The following is a 17,868-nucleotide window of genomic DNA, read 5'->3' on the forward strand; positions in this document are numbered from 1 at the left end:
GACTTAATACACGGGTAATATGTACAAATGGCTGGACTGCCTTAGTGACCCTAAACAAAGAATAAACATCAAAATAGGCTAAAACACAAAACACTGGGTCGCACGACCCAGGACCATGACACAAAGGGCCTTGGGTTGGAATTGAACCCAGGCTAGTACAGTTTGGCCTTGCAGCATGCAGTCGCCTGTTCAATCACTGAGCCTAATTTAGGCCTTTCTATCAACCTATTCTCGATTTCTGATCTCCCACTACACTCTTTGTCTTTTTACCTTTGTTACGTGCTCTGTGTCTCTAATTGTCCCTTCTGTCCACCTCTCTTCCTGCAGCTCATAGCATCAAACATGGAGGGAAAGAGCAGTCCAAGTGAAGTTTTGGTTTGCACCACCAATCCAGACAAACCGGGCCCTCCATCTGCACCCTGTGTCACAGAGGCAACACCCTATGGATTTACTGTCACATGGGGTAAAGAGGCACACATCCATGCGCATATATCATATCATATACATACAGATACTCATTGAGATGCTTTCATACAAAATTGATTTGGTACAGACTTTTCAGCATTATCCAAGCCAAGACTACATGTGTGCAAGTTGACTTGATCCAGATCAAACTGAATCCTGACACTGTTTGCTGTTAGTGTGTTTCACACTTTCAGAAGAATTGCAAAAATACATAAGACTGCAACAGATAGATTTTTTTGGTATTGATATTAATGTCCCAGAGAAAATAATTTAGCTAACTAAAGTAACTAAAATAATAACAATTATTTTCTACATGTTGTCTCCTGCGAATTGGAATATTGTTTATGTGCAATAATATTCCAAACTAAAATCAGTTCATCAATTGTTTTGACAGATCCTCCAATGGACAATGGGGGATCTGAAGCTCTTACGTACCTGCTTGAGATCATCTCAGAGGGATGTTCTGAAGGTACCTGTGTTATATCTGTCTGTCACTGTATCTATTCAAACATACCATGAAAGATTTTCCAGCATCTTAGGACAGACCTTTTTCTCTTCGTGTGCTGTTTAACTTTTCTCAACTACCAGCCTAAAAAAAATAGAAGCCATAATTGAGTCTTTCTTAGCATCAAATTAAGATATTGAAGCACACAGCGTTGCTCACACCTGCCCTACAGGAAACCTAATCTTGTCTAGTTCCTTTCAATCTATAGTAAAAGATTGCTGTTGAGTGTCAGTGTACAGAAGAAGAGAATATCAAAAGCCTTTGTTCTTTTGTCAATAGAATCGACCTAAAAAGTCATCTGGATGATTTTATCTAGCTTGTATTTACACTGTCCTGTGATATCAAGACAGGCTTTTTAAAACCTTTTTCTTCTTAAAAAGATGTGGTCATTGAAACGAATGACTCTGCCATATTAGGTTTATTCAAACTTCACTTTTAGGTACATTCAGTCTGTAGAGATAACATAGTATTATGCATTACAGAAACACAATACACTTCTGCTAGGAAATTTACGCTGTGATGTAAACAAGGCCTATATTTGCACGGCATAGTGCTGCTTCACAGGGAGAGTATTATATTTCACAGGCATACGCAATCCATCAACAGCAGAACAGAAACAAAGCGTTGTCAGTGGGATTCTGTTTCTGGAAACTGCAGAAATACGTACAAAACTGCAGCTGATTATGTGTATGTGCTTTAGTGTAATTCCTTGTTTTGTGTGTGTGTGTGTGTGTGCAGCAAACCAATGGGAAGTAGCGTACAGTGGTCCGGCAACACAGTGTGTGTGTGAGCGACTGAGACCAGGGACCGTTTATCACCTACGTGTGTGTAGTATCACCACCGGAGGACACAGCCCAGTAAGATTCACATACATGCATGCATACACAAATTTCAGCAATACACACACACACATAGATATACATATATATACATACATATGTTTCTTTTTTCTTTAAGGCAATGGGGGCAGTTTCAGGCCCATCTAAGTTCAGTTGTGTGTTTTTGCACGTCCAATAATAAATTGTAGTCAATTTTTTTGAGTGAGTGTTGTAAACTGTCAGTCTGAGGTTACACTAATATGTACAGTTGTATGTCATCTGCATAACAATAATACAAAAATAACAATATTCTATAATCTAAGTTAAAAAAAAAAAAAGTCTGTTTGATAGGAGAGGTCCAAGAATAAAGCCCTGAGGAACTCCACAAACTTTTTGTTCATTCAACTCCATAGGTACCAAGGGACATGAAGTACCCGCTCACTAAATATGATGGGAATTTCAAAAGATATTTTGCACTGAAAAATATAGTTGTTGTTGTCAAACAATCTTTTCAGTAATCTTTCCTAAAATTATACATGTACACCAATAATTAAGCCTATCTGTAATTGTCTTTTGTACCTTTTATTTTTTGCTCTTTAAGTGCACTGGTAGTGTTACAGTCCGTACATTAAGTGTCCCACCAGGGCCCTGCCAGCCGCCAAGGATTGTCGGTAAAGCCAAACACAAGGAGGTGCAGTTAGAATGGGGTGAGTTCAGGCATACACGCACCCTGTTTACTTTTATTTACTAGAATATATTCGAATTATTTTCGTATAAGGCAGCTAAATCACCTTCTGGCCGTTTAATATGTTTCCCTGGCCAATTCTAATGTAAGCCGAGTCAACCACGTTTCAGCCTAATTGAGCCCTAATTTAGCTCATTAAATGCCTAACCTAGCCTCATATTTGACTTAACTCTCCTAATGTCAGCCTATTATTGTAGATTAGTACTGTTATCTCTTGGCAGGAAAAGGTCTTCCAGCCTGCCATGCTGAGGAAGTTCTTTCTTTTACCAGTTTAATACAGCTGATCATGTCTCTAATCAGCTCACATTCAGGCACTGCTGCAGCTGCAATTACTGGCTCGAGCTGAAGGTCAAACATAAAGTATTGGAGGGTTTTCCCCACTGTCACCATTATTTATTACTTTTGTCTTTCTGCAAGCAGAGAATAGCACCAGGTTTATGGGGAAAAACCCCTAGAAAGTATTCAAAATATACCCTGTGTATTAATCTGTAAGCAGTATAAAAAGCTTGTGAAATACTGAATACATCATTAAGAATTTATGTGTAACAAGATATCGTGACATATGTATTGTGTATTTTCATCACAATTCATGTATTGTGGTTAGTTTCACTGTAAATGTTTCTTCTTATCGCTCTCTCTTATTTGATCTTCTTAGACTCCCCTGAGGGAGTGTGTGAGGAGTGTGTGTACAGTCTGGAGATGAGTGAGGGAGACGCCAAGCCAACGGAGGTGTATCATGGCTCGGAGCTACAGTGCACTGTCGCTAGTTTGCTTCCTGGTGCAACATATAGCTTCAGACTGAGGGCTGCCAATGAGGCTGGGGTAAGAAACTGTCTGGCTTTTCAAAGCAAGAGTGTGATCAATAATAAAAATGAAAATAAATAAATGAAAGCCATGACGATCTGGTAATTCACCAGGCTAGACCATAAAACTTATTAAAGAACAACAGAAAAGCGTAGCTGAAACCTTTTGAAGCTTGATCCAGCCACTTTAATAGGTCAGCCTATAAAAGAAGGGATGTTTTATAACAGCTAAGCATGAAATATTGAATTAAATAGCATTTGTTTACTTATGGCTTTGAAATTTGCTCTGCATATTGAGCACACAAACTTGGGAGCTCTTAATACACATCCAATATTAAGCAACAAGCAGAAAATTCAACTTAAAACCGTAGGTGTAGACACAGACACTGAGTAGTTGGATCAGTGTGCCCTAGAAAATTAACTTAATATTATAAGATTTGATTGTTTTGATTATCCGGTCACCTGAAGGTGAATTAGATGGCGCCAAAACCTCAGCACTGTTGCTTATTGAACAAGATGACTGTGTCTATATTTCACAGCTTTTCAGTTTGGGATTAGAATTTGATTTTCAGCTTTTGTAAACTTTTTACTGTCTAAATGATTCAACTTTCTCATTTATTTTGTGTCAATCGATCTGTGTCTCCCTTAGTACGGACCATACTCTGAGCCTACAGAGGTGACGACTGCAGCGGGTCCTCCTGCGCAGTGTGGAGTTCCCATAATCACACTCACCAGTAACACCTGTGTAACACTCAACTGGGAGGTGAGGCAAACCAAAAACACAGCTGCATTTATCAAAGGAAATAAACAGTGTATGGAAGGAACAAAAAACAGACAAGCAAATATAAAAAGACAGGCCACATTTTTTAACACTGCTAAAGAGCTCTAGCTCCCTTTTACTGTTTAAAATAAAAAAAAGTAGTAAAGTCATCTTTTGGGCCTTTTGGTGTTGCTTAGCAGGCTCATTCCTTCTTAAGAATATACCAGCTTGCTGATTTGGCCACTCCTAAAGTTTTTTTCCTATCACTTTAAAGGGTATCTTTTTTTGTTTTTCAGACTAATAGTCACATTCATCATTTTTTGGTCCCCATACTCCACATATTCCACTGAAAATATACCAAATGAAGGTTGCACACTTTTGATTTATATACCTAATTTGTCATTGGAAAATTAAGGAACAGGCCTCACCTGGCCAGTAAGTATGCAACCATGGTATAACTATCAGACTATGCATGGTTATAATGGCTTTAATTTCTAAACAGTTAATGCTGTACTTTTGTTAAAACCTTTGAATTTAGTCTGCACTTTAATCAGATCTTGATCATTTGATTTCAAATCTGCTGTGGTGATTTACCAAGGTTAAATGACAATAAATGTGGGTCCAAATACTTACCTACCTCAATAGACTTAAGTTTAGATGGAAAAAAAAATAATCTTGTTTTTCATTTTGGGTTTGCAAAACAAGACCTGAATCCATTAACTTTCAGGTATCTGTTAATTCCATTGAGCTGATTTTGTGTTTCTATTGCAGAGCCCTGAGGGTTCGGGTACAGACATCTCTGAATATCGTTTGGAGTGGGCGAGGGAAGATGAACCCATGGAGCTCATCTACTGCGGATCTGCCACGCAGTGTGAACTGTCAGATTTGACACCTGCCACAAATTACTGCTGCAGGCTACAGGTAGTGCACACACTACTAGATATCCCTACAGTGGATTTAGATGAACATAGACAGGCATACAACATTCACTTTTGTTGAAGCCATGCATAGTTAAACTGACAATGAGAAAAGAAGAACGTACTAGTTTATGGAACATAAGCACTTCCAGAAACAAAAGAAATAACTGAATTGTGAGCGCGACAAAAATTCAGCCTGGAAACATGAAACCAAGATGCTGCAACACAAACACTCAGACTCCAGGGAAAGATTAATGGTCATTGATTCAGTTTGTATTCTGACCCTCAATGTGGTGCATAAATAAGTGCCGTCTTTCTCCTTCTCCTTCTGTTTGTCTAACTCTCTCCCTTACTCCCTTTCTGTCTTGTACCCTCTGAAGCTATGAATCCAATAACAACATGCTTTATGGCTCACATCTCTATAGGACTATTTATAATCGGTTAATAGTTAATAGGTTGACAATCCAAGGTCAACCTACCATCCTAATAATTGCTTTTCTACATGTATGTGATTTCTCTTTGTCTCTGTGCACTAGAAGTGTACGCCTGTGTGTTCATATCTGTACACCTTAAGAAGATTGCAGGAATGGATCACACCAGAGGCGCTGACTTGGTTGAAGTCTGTGTGACTCCATACGTTCTATACCTGAATGAACTTGTACTGGTTCATCTTCTGTAGCAGTGTTTCAAATCTGCACAACCTGACACGCACTTGTTTTATGAGAATGCTTTGAATGGGGGGACGCCAACGTAAGGATAAGTTAAATCAGTTTCTATGTGTTTTTCTAGCCTCTGCAAAATGAATTTGACAGCTGAGGATAAATCCGAGAAACTACTGAAGTATAACTTTTCTTGCTGGACCCAGAGTTATCTAGATAGTTTAATGCTGAGATAAACCGTCAAGGATTTATATATAAGTGCACATTGTAGATTCCTTCTCCTTGGTATCTACTCGTGAATGGTGCTTGGCTGTTTTTGGAAAGTGGCTACAGTGCATTTTTACAAGAAAACAAACACTGCTCATCTGCTTGGATTTGCTAAGTACATTTAATCCATGAATGTTGCTTTTTACATGTAACTATTACAAGGCTCAAAAATGGATGGAAGGAAGCAATTTATCTACATTTTTTATTTTTAGTTCAAGCTTTCCGAATGGACAAGATGTATATAAAATACCAATTTTGTCCTTCCTTCCTCCTCTCGAAGTCTGTAAGAGGCAATGAAGGTGACTATTACAACGAGCGATTGAAAGGCATTTAATAGTGGATACTTGAGCTGAATATTAATGTGTTTGACAGCACAAGTAAAGGATTAATGCTCTTTCAAACTAATTTGAATTCATGTCTTTCTGCTAGTTTTCTTGTCTATTCAGTTTTCTATATCAGTCCCTCCCATTTAACGTTGTCTTGCTCTTTGTCCTGTGCTTATTAATAAATCCCTTCATATTTATCTTCTTCCCTTCTTATTGTTAACCATCATCTGTCTGCCTTGGTTTTAGTCTTCACTTATCCCTTTCTTTTTATCCCTCTCCTCACCTCTGTTCTATCACCGGGATCCTCTATCTCAGCACTATCAATCACAGCAGTTTCCCCCCCTCTTCAATCTCTCTCACCCCCTCTGTGTTTCTGTGTCTCCCACTCAGGCGGTCAATCAGGCAGGTGCTGGTCCATATAGTGAGCAGAGCAGTTTCCAGACCCCAGCTACAAATCCTGACCAGGTATCATCCCTTACCCCCCTGGATCTCCCGACCTCCTCAGAGACAGGCCACTCCCCGTCTACCTGCCTCCACCTGAAGTGGGAGGAGCCAAACTGTAACGGGGCCGAGATTACCTCCTACGTCATCACCCTGGACGACCAAACCATCACTGTGGATTCACGGACAACTCACCTTGTCACAGGCCTGCAGCCAGACAGTGAATACAGGTAATGATAGCTAAACCAAAGCATTTATGCTTGTGTGTGGTGCATTACATGTTAATTACCGTGTGGTTGTGTCCCATTTTTTCATATGCGGTGCCAGCCCATAGAAAGAAATAAAATGCTGGTGCAAACATATTTGGCGCTCTAATTTTTCCACTTCTTTGTACCTTCCCTCACATCAGTTCCAATAGTTTCATTGATATCCTTCTACGAATTTGCTAATATTTATAATTCGTTATAGTGATCCTATAATTATCTATTATACTGGGGGGATGATTGCTATTTTATCACTGATGAATTCAAAAATCACAGCAGAAAAGTAGTGAGAATAGAGGACAGTTAGATTTGTCGGGAGGTCAACATCAAGTTATGTTGGAGATTACGGCATTGGGTTCAGAGGGGTTTACAGTTATGTCTTAGGCTATGATGTAAATTTCCCACTGAAGCATAAATTGGGTGTAAGAAGCGGGTTCATTAGCTCATTTTACACAATCTGTCTCCTTTGGCCATTTGGAGAATGCAGGTTTTACAGCTTCTGCATTGGCTTCTTTTCATACAGACAAGCAGGCTACATCTATTTTTTTATACACATTCTGTATTTAAATAGGGGTAAAATGTTTGATGATTGCATGAGCTTGGATCTCAAACATGTACTCAAGTAGCAGTAAACAGCCCCTTAATCATCTTTATGCACAGCGTTGTTGTGATCCCGCTTGTCTGTGATTGCTTGTAATTGTGTTTGTGAGCATGCATATGATTGTGCAGCAAGTTCTTTGAATTCTAATTAAAAAAGACAAACAGGGAGAGGTTATCCAAGGTAAGGTGACATGTGCAGAGGCAGGGTGATCTCGCACCATTGTTTTCATTCTGAGGTTGTTTTTGACCCGGTGTCACTGTGCTCTGTTGCATAATGGCTGCCAGTGAGACAGAACATGTGTGAGCCCGTGCGTGTGTTTGTGTGCATTTGCGAGAATCTGTGGGAGTTTTTGTGTGTCCAAATAGCTATAATTCTGGTTGTTATTTACGACAGGAATTGTACTTCAGATATTCTTTGACTGTGTGGCCTTGTAAAGGACCACAGTAAACATTTGTGTGTTTTTGTGGCTGTTTGTGTGTGTGCGCACCCACATTTGTACAATTTTTTTTGCAGCTTGGAGGTTAAACACACTATTGTTATGTATTAGTATTTAGACTTCAGTTTTTGTTCTAAACCGATGAAAAAGGAAACATATGTTTGTTTTTTAAAACAAAGAAATTCGTTTTTAGTTTTTTCCCGCCAACAATACAATACGCTAAATTATAAAACATTAAATATAGTTACATTAAATATTTGTAAATTAAATATCTATATAGATTTAAGATGACTTGCATTTTCTGTCAATGGAGTTTAAAATATTTCCTTCAAAATACAAGATTTGAAAATCTTTCCTGCATCTTTGCCCCAAATAAATAACAAAACCATATTAAAGTAAAAAGAAAACCCCAAAGAAAACCCTTAAGTGTATACTTGTGGTCTAGTCATCAATGACAGAATACACATTAAGTAAAGCTGCAGTGCAAAGAAGGTGCATTCTGTATTATCAACAATGTCAACCTTAACTTCAAGTAAAGGAGAGAGTTCAATTTGTCCTCTAAAATTAGATGTGTATTTTCACTTTAGTGATTTTCTTGGAGTCATTGAGGTGAGATTTAAATAATTTACCAGTCAGAGGTTCTTGCACTGGTGAAATTATAGTCTCAAGATTATTCAATTACTTGTCCCCTAGTTTTTTTCTCTTGACAGTGTAAAAAAAATAAATCATAAATTAAAAATAAATAAATAAACTGCATCTGTTCTGAGCCTAAGATGAAAGTTTGTTAAGGTACAACACGAAGAGGTTGCCTGTCCATCACAGGGCTAACAAATAAACATTCACGTTCACTCTCATCATATCTAAATGTAGCCCCACCTATCATCAAAAGCTAAGCCTTATCTTTACGTTGTTCACAATCTCTTATTATCTTTTATCCATATCCTTAATTATCCACTGGATAGATACATGTTGCCCTTTACCTCACAGACACAAACACAAAAATGTTTACCTAAGCTGCATGAATTATAATGAAAGGTTGCAGTTACAAAGAATCAGTGGTTAAATGTCAGAAGAAGGATACCAACTAGCTGAGGACCTCTGATATTGATGCTAATAAGCTGATCAGACACTGACAGAAAAACCGCGAAGAACAGAGGGGGGGCTTCCTGGAAGAAAGGCGGCAGGGGAGTTTGAAAAACAGAAATCCATTTCTCCCAATTCTCTTTAATTAGCAGCTGTGTGTGTCTTTGTGTCCAGTTGAGTCCATATATTTTTGGCATACGAGTTCAAATGCATGTGCTTAAAATGATGTTTCTCTGTCATTTATAATCTTTATAATTATGTTTTAGGGAATACATTGTAGTATTTAAGTTCTCTCTTTAGCACAAATAGTCTAAAACACCCTGTAGCAGTGATAGCAGTTACCTAACTTGGTACACATTTAGGGAAAATGTGGACCAGGAAGTCTGACAAATTTAAGGCTTATCATGCAGAGTACGTAGGAGAATGGTAACAGGCAAAAGGATCCACAAACATCCAAGGTCAAAGCTAATATACCACATTAGTGTCCAGCATTGGACAGATAGGTCTGCAAATACATGGAGAGCATTCAAGGTTGCATGGTACAGCACTTTCACGGTCACGTACTTTGGCTTGTGATCTTAAATCAGTGCACACATGCTCAAGTAAAATTTAAATGCTGGCTTGTTTGGCTCTCATCTCTAGAGACATTTCCACAAAAATCCAATCAATATAAGATGATAAATAATAAAATAATAATAAACATTTTTACAGTGCAATATTCAACAAATAAATTCTATCTCTTTCTCGCTCTCTCCCATGATTTTTAGTGTGCAGATCCAGGCAGTGAATGCCATTGGCTCCAGTCCCAACAGTTTACCACTGATCGCGAGGACACGCCCTCTCCCGCCACCGCCGCCCCCACTCGAATGCTCAGCGGCTGGCCCTCAAAGCCTGAAGCTCAAGTGGGGCGAAAACACCAGCCACACACGTGCTCTGCTTGCTGATGACATGGTCTACACACTACAGATGGAGGACAAGAACCACAGGTGGAGTATACATGGACCAGTTTATACTGCTCCATCATCATTGTTTACTTGAGGGAATGGGCTGAGTCCAGCTTATTTAAACAACACATTAAAATCTTGGACTTGAAGCTTATATTTACCCATTTATAAACAAAAAGTGGAACACCGAATTAACCTACTAATCCTGTCTCTATGACAGCAATAGACAGAACGATAGTCTGCATTTATCTATGGAACCTCATGTGTAACAAGGGATTGAAACTATGATGTTGCCCTCAGAGGACTTCTCACCCTATAACTAGTCAATTGATCAAATTAGAACCCAGGTTAAAAATATGCACATCATTGAGAAGAACACACAAATACTAGGAGGACAAAACCAGAGCAGCTGAGGGGAGCCGAGGGAGTGTGTGCATTTAACATTAAAGGTACTTGTGGGGATCTGTGCCTTTTCCTCTGTGTGCAGTAACTAGATGTACCTGGGAGTAGTCATGTTGAGTGGAGCTGGACACAGCAGGGATGCAGCCCCCAACAATCAAGCCTTCATTGAATTGACTGGTCAGACAGCAGCGATAAAAAGAGAAATGGAAAGATAGTGTTAGCAGACTGAGGAGGAGAGGATGGAAAATAATCATGGACAGGGAGTCAAATACACATCTGGGGGCAAAAAAAGTTCAGGAGGAGGGAATTTTTGCAAGTAGCTAGAGCTAAGAGTATCTGTAATGCATCGCACCAGCCCGTCTGCCCAACTGTCAGTTTGTTTAGCTCCCTCCTTTATCCTTCTGGTTGGCCCTTATCAGTGTTTGAATTAAGGGTTGGCTGTATCAAGCTGGCACCTTGACACCCTTGGAATGGGTACCATAACTGACAGATGGGTCCCTAACTGGCAGGCTGTGGTCTGTTAGCTTCTGTGACACACATACACATAAACAAACATAGAGGTATGCGATCGCTCTCTGCCATACCAAATGCAAACAGCTTTCACAGTTTTGTTTACCCTTTTCTAACTGCCACAGTAATGTTTGTGCATATTTATGTACATTTTTCTTTCTTTGTAATCACGCTTGGATGCAGTTAGGTATATTATGCATGTGTCTGTATGCACCCGATGAAGTTATAGGAGTTGGAGTATTAAACATAGTTGGCAACTAAACTCAAGGTTAATTTGTCTTTTTTTTCCCCAAGTGTTTATGCTGTAGACTTAGGGATGAGGAGTGGCTCATTTAAATGAAAGAATGTGTATGTGTTAGTCCCCATAGGGAAAATACTTTTCTGCATTTAACCCATTCACCCAGTGAGGCAGTGGGCAGCCACCAGTGCAGCTCTCGGGGAGCAGTGTGTGGGGAGGGTACCTTGCGATCACTGGCATCTATATTTTAAATGTGTTTTTAAAAAAAGGTGGTATAAGTGGTTAGTGGTGCATCACAGTTTCTTGTACACTGTGTATTTGTGTGCAAAGGCATATAAAATTAAGAATGGACGTAGAAGATTTACAGGGCACTCCTCCTACGCTGCTCTGCTTTCCCCTTTTCTTTCTCATCACGCTCTGTTAAAAACGAATTAGAAGGGTTTTTATTTTTTAGTATGAGTTAGCCATGGCAACCAGAAGCTTCACTGCTGACATAATAAGCGAGATTGGAAGGGCACATTGAAAGCAGGGAACTAATGAAATCTTGAAGTATTTAGCTTTGTAAACAAACATATTGAATAGCCAGCAATAATCTGTGCAAATATCATTTCTGATATTACACTTGTGTTTTTGACCTTGACTCCTCCCCTCCTCTGTCTCTTGCTGTCCTCTGATTTAATTCATGTTTATTAATCGGGGTTTATTGTTAGACAGGTGACTGCGAATGTGGAGATTCTGACAATGAATGTGTGCTTCCTTTCAGGAATTATTTCCCCTGCATTGGCATTTTTTACCCTTCCTTTATTTTTCAGTAAACCCAAGCATTCCTCTATTTTATGATGATAAAGAAAGTGTTCTCCGGTTCCCATTATTGTTGCCATTATTTATTTCTCATCCTTGTACCTTCCCATCCTCCTTTCCCTTGCTTGCTCAGACTAATTTTTCTTTTTCTTATCTCCCTGTTTGCAGACTTGTTGCTCATGCGCTGTCCTCCCTGAGTCAGGGCTTTTTATTTTCACTTGTTTCCTGTGCTCCATTCATTTCTCCCTCTTCTCATCCATGTTACCCACTGACATGCCTTGTGTCAAATCTGAGAGTTGCAAGAATGTCATGACAACACGGGGCAGTGTAGTTCAAGGGCTTTATTCTTCTTACACGATGACGTCTGCAGTAGAACAATAACAGATTGTTTCATTACATTCTGACCTCTCTCATCCTGCCCTCTGCTCTGCCATGTTGTAGTTAATTGGTCAGCACCAGGGCAATTCATCTCATTAACTATGTCCTAGTGATTTTTTTGTGCAAGGGTATTTATTGTTTGTTTGTGCTGTGCTAAATGTTAATTATTTTGATGTCTTACCATTTATGTCTGGTCGACTGCGAAGAGGTCATAGCTCCTGATGATGGAAAAGTTAATGCATTAGTTGTTTGTTTTTTTTAAGCCATGCAGTTGATCGCTGCACGTGTTAACTGTATGGCCCACCAGTAAGGCCAAGGTTTAATAACATCATATATCAGCCAGAGAAACACATCACTTCTGTAGTGCAGCTACATAAAGAGCTCATCTGGAGTTATAGCTTTCCACTAAACCGTGACCTCTCTCCTCTCCTCTTTGTCTCGCACTCTCTTTTCTCTCTTCAACATTATCATCATCTCCTTTAATTCTCAATCACCTATCCTTCTGCTTTAACTTCTCTCTCCCTTGCATCCTCCTGCGACTTTACTCTTCTATTACTGCCTCTTCTCTTGTTCATTAACCATTTCCCTTTGTCTTTCTTTTCTCATTCCTCTGCTTCATGGCTTCCTTTGCCACCTAGACATTTACCTTATTTTGCTGCAAAGCTGATTGCTGAGATAAATAACCCCTCTTCGGCTCACATTCACTTATCTCCCAGACTTTTCCTGCTTTTATCTCTCCCACTCCATGAATCTGTCCATCGAGCCAGCCAGGAATGCTTTTGGTGCTCATTTTCATCAGATTTGTGACTATAGCCTGCCACTGTTTGTCCTGCGTGTTCATCAATCATCTCTATCTTTTTTTTTAAGGTGCTTTCTTTTCTTCTGCTGCTCCTCTTGCTTTTCAAGGTCCCCACATTTTATTTCTGAAGTTAATCTTACCTCAGGTTAACATATAATTGTGTTAAAATATTCACATTCACCGCTGAGCTGCTCATCATTTTTCTTGTGACGCCTGCTGTGCTGAGTTAAACTATATCAAGTCACAAACATGGTCTATCAGTCCTTATAACTAAGTTAGTGATTAGTGGGTATCTAAGTGTTTGTGCCTTACTTTTTACTGTTCTTGTTTGACCGTGCTCTGCAATAAGATGGCAACATGATCAGGCTGTAACCTGCCTCAGCCGTATTGACAGCTGGGATCGGCTCCAGCCCCCAACGACCTTGAATTAGATGGATAGATGGATGGATGTTTAACCATGTTTTTCTCTATTATCATAACTCTTCCCTTCTTATACCCATTCATAACACCATCACCTTCACTTCCCTTCACCATTTCTCCTTTATCTCTGATGGAGTGATCCTTCATGCCTAGGCCTGTCAGTGCTCCCTCTGTCACATTGAACCGTCCTTCCTTTTTAAAAATTTTTTTAGATTTACATCTTATTGTTTATTTCTCCTTCTTCATTATGTTCCCTGTTTAGGTTTGTGACAATCTACCGTGGTCCCAGCCACACCTACAAGGTTCAGCGATTGACCGAGTCCAGCAGCTACAGCTTCAGAATACAGGCCATCAGTGATGCTGGGGAGGGTCCTTTTTCTGACACACATACGTTCTGCACCACCAAGTCTATACCCCCTGCCCTGAAAGGTAAACCGAAGCGGAGAAAATGTCTTTGTGCACAAACACATTTCACACAAAGAAGTCCTGTCTTCATCACTAGCTATACACCAGCTGCCTTTTCAGATCGTACAGTTGTGCCGTAGGGATATTAGTGGGGAATTATCAGACATATTAAAACGCACAGTCCTCTATTTAGGTAAATCTAACTTTAAATATCTTCAGGGGTCAGATCATGTGAAGATGTCCTACCAGTCCACCAGTGTCAGCTCAATTTCACATATGATGGCAGAGCAACGCAAACACACCAGTGCACGAGTATCCATGCATACAGTAATGTTTGCCACTTCTACGTGGATTAAATCAAGCTTTACGCATGCAACAAATGCATCTGTTTTTGGCTTTTAGTGATGAATTTTACTGTCGCCTGCCTGATTATTGCCTCCAGCATCTGATTGTTACTGTAAGAGAGGGGGTGGCTTATTACAGCTCCAATAATTGCAGTAAGGGGTAACCTCTCTGGATATATCTCTGCACCTCACTGTACAATACCTTGTGCAATACTTTTTGTAAATAGTCAACAGTGCAATAGACTCAATACTTGAAATGTACAATTCACTTGTATTTTTATTTTTTATTCCTATTTATTCTATTTATCCCCTTTGTATATTTTATTTATATTTGTCTCTGTATTTATATATATGTGTGTGTGTGTGTGTGTGTGTGTGTGTGTGTGTGTATATATATATATATAACAGTTCTGTAACTGTAACTTCGGTCGTTGCTGTGCTTTTTTTGGAAGTCGAATTTCCCAGAGGAACCCACCCGAGGGATTAATAAAGTTCTATTTTATCTTAAAGTATGATGGTAGCTGTGCCGCATAGCATTGATATATCCATAAACCCACTCGAGGGACCGAATAGCTTCTGTAAAGCTCATAGCAGTGTACGCCATCTAAAAGGGTCAGGCATTCATTTGAAACTATAAAGAGCAGGTGATGTTGAGATGAATCAACATATAGATACTTGGTTATCAAAGCAGTTAGTAAAATGTGTTTTGTATTTAATGCAGCAGTTTATTGCAGTCAAAATGACATCGTTGTTGTTAACATTGTAATTTACAGTGTAAAATGACATTAATCCCCAAGGATTTGATTGCAGTGCATAACAAATGTTACAACTGAAAAACAAAATGAATTTCATGACTCACTTTGTTGTAGCTGATGTTCACTATTTATATTCATATATATGTTTCTCGGTTTCCTATTTTTGATTGATAGATTTCAGTTGTTTCTTCTGCTTTGTTTTAGTTCATCCTAAATGAACATTGGCCCTAAGATAAGCCTTACATTTATATGATGTATTTTTTCTATTATACATTATAATATCCCCAAAGTCGTTGCAGTTCCATATTGAAAAATGTTGTTCTTCAATCATAAGTGTTTTGCTGCACTGTTTCACGGAAGAATGAACCTTCTTGGGTATGCTCTTTTTATACCCAGTTTTATACCACTTTTTCTATATGCTGAATCAAGTTTCAGCTCTGGATAAGTTATCTTCTTAATGTTTTCAGTTAAATATAGGCTTTAAGTGTTTGGCAAATCACTGAACTGTGAGTTTATCTACACTTTACTGTTTACAACCTCTGTCAGTGCGTCCCAGGGCAGCTGTGGCTACAATGTAGCTTGCCATCGCCAGTGTGTGAATGGGTGAATGACTGAATGTAGTGTGAAGCGCTTTGGGGTCCTTAGGGACTAGAAAAGCGCTATACAAATGCAGGCCATTTACAACATTTTAAATGTTGTAAAATGATAAACACCATTTCTTGACTTCACAAGAGATGGTGTTCTAATTATACTCTTCATCTGTTTGCAAGCGTCTTTTAACGATATGCAGTCATGTATATGAGATAATGATTTGTTATTATTAATTCCAACAGCTCCCAGAGTGCACCAGCTGGAGGGGAACATGTGTGAGATAACATGGGAAACTATTCCACCAATGAGGGGGGACCCTGTGAGCTATGTGCTCCAGGTGCTGGTGGGACGTGAGTCAGAATACAAACAGGTTTGTAACACACACATGTAAACGGGTCTTACATGAGAGCTGTCCAGTTCATCTAAACACTAGGAAGCTGCTGGAATTAATTAATTCAATTTTCTTTTGACATTTGATAGAAGAGTAAAATACCCATGTGTGAACACTTCCCTCATATACATCCCCCCTGCTGAGAGGTATTAAATACTTTTAATGAAAATTACAAAACAGAAGTATCTCAGGAAGAGTCTGCTGCACCTGGAAATATAGGATTTGATTGCTCACAGCTGCAGCGGTGGGCAGGCAGGTAGACAAAAAGTTATTTGTCTTCAGGGCCATTTCAACTTCTGTTATTGAATTACAGAATGGTTGGTGGGAAGAACTGCACTCTCATAAGTAGATAAAACCTGTGCAGACATATGTTATCAGATGCTGCTTTTAACATTTTGTGTTCTTTTTTGGGGGGGTTGTTTTTCCTTATTTTTGTTGGGTTTTTTTATTTCTTTATGAGAAGACCAGTAAATGCACTCAGTTATATTTACCTCTCGTCAGTTTGAGAGTCTAACAGCTAAAGTTCAGTGCACCTTTATCAAACCATTTCTTCTACTGCAGCACTAAAAATTAAATGGTGTTTTTTGTCTACACACATTCTCCTTTGACACAAACACCACTTACCTTTCTACAAGTTAAATTCCAAAGAAACTCTACCCTGTAAAATGCAAAGAAAAACACAAGGCGGTCATTTAAATATCTTAAACATGTTTTTTAATCACAATAGAACATAGGAGACATGAAATTTTAAACGGAGACATTTTACTATTTCATCAAAAAATATTAGTTCATTTTGAAGTTGACGGCAGCAACAGGTCTCAAAAGAGTTGGGTGGAGATAACAAAAGACCGAAAAAACTAAGTGGTGCTAAAAAGAAACAGCCGGAGGAACATTTTGCAACTAGTTAGGTTTATTGGCAAAATGTCAGTAACATGACATCTTAGAGGGGCAGAGTTTCTCAGAAGCAAAGCTAGAAGGAGAATTCACCAGTCTGCGAATACACCCCCTCCCCCCCAAAAAAAACAAAACAAAAAAAACGCATCATCAAATCGTGGAACAGTTTCATAATAATGTTCTTCAATATAAAATGGTGAAAACTTTTAGTATCCAATCATCTACAGTACATAATATCTTGAAATGATTCTGAGAATCTGGAGAATCTCGGTGTGATCCTCGCCTGTGATCTTTCGGCTCTCAAGCAGCACTGCAGTAACATCAATTACACTGTAAGGACTCAGGAACTCTTCCAGAAATCATTGTGAACACAGTTCCAATGCAGATTAAAACTCTATCGTGCAAAGAAAAAGCAAAATGTAAAAATGTTGTTAACATGAAAGTAGAAAACTGTTCTGTGGGAGGACAAATTTGAAATTCTTTTCAGGAAACTTGAATGATACTATGATACGTCCTCCACACTACAGAAGCGAGGGACCATTTGGCTTGTTATCAGCGCTTAGTTCAAAATCCTGTATGCCTGAGGGTATGGGAGCCCAATAATGCCTAGGGAAACTGGCACTTTGCTCATCTGGAAAGACAACATTAATGCTGAAAGGTGTATATATAGGTTTTAGAGCAACATATGCTCCCATCCAGGAGACATCTTTTTAAGGGTGGTCATTAAAAAGATGTCTCCTGGACAGCTTCTTGTAGAAGAGTCCGGGTGCTAAACTGGCCTGCCTCTTCACCAGACCTTTCACCAGCTGAAAACGTCTGGCACATCATGAGAAACAAAATACACCAAAGAAGACCTTAATGAGGACTGTTGCACACCTAGAAACCTATCAAATAAGAATGATAGGAA

At 39.1% G+C, this 17,868-nt stretch overlaps 1 protein-coding gene across 1 annotated transcript in view; it reads left to right on the top strand.

Annotated features, from left to right (window-relative positions):
• The window catches only part of fndc3ba (fibronectin type III domain containing 3Ba), a 90,088-nt gene that overhangs the window by 67,309 nt on the left and 4,911 nt on the right, over positions 1–17,868 (top strand). The window contains exons 16-26 of the mRNA XM_085442523.1: positions 328–463; positions 860–934; positions 1,709–1,827; positions 2,390–2,495; positions 3,189–3,355; positions 3,986–4,099; positions 4,868–5,017; positions 6,656–6,936; positions 9,857–10,075; positions 13,844–14,010; positions 15,919–16,046. Coding sequence (XP_085298649.1) covers positions 328–463; positions 860–934; positions 1,709–1,827; positions 2,390–2,495; positions 3,189–3,355; positions 3,986–4,099; positions 4,868–5,017; positions 6,656–6,936; positions 9,857–10,075; positions 13,844–14,010; positions 15,919–16,046 — 1,662 coding nt within the window. The remainder of the gene's footprint in view (positions 1–327; positions 464–859; positions 935–1,708; positions 1,828–2,389; positions 2,496–3,188; positions 3,356–3,985; positions 4,100–4,867; positions 5,018–6,655; positions 6,937–9,856; positions 10,076–13,843; positions 14,011–15,918; positions 16,047–17,868) is intronic.

Source organism: Copadichromis virginalis, linkage group LG19, assembly GCF_057382275.1.
Source record: "Copadichromis virginalis isolate Kocher_CV1m ecotype Utaka linkage group LG19, C_Virginalis_male_GT1.1, whole genome shotgun sequence".
Lineage (NCBI taxonomy): Eukaryota > Metazoa > Chordata > Actinopteri > Cichliformes > Cichlidae > Copadichromis > Copadichromis virginalis.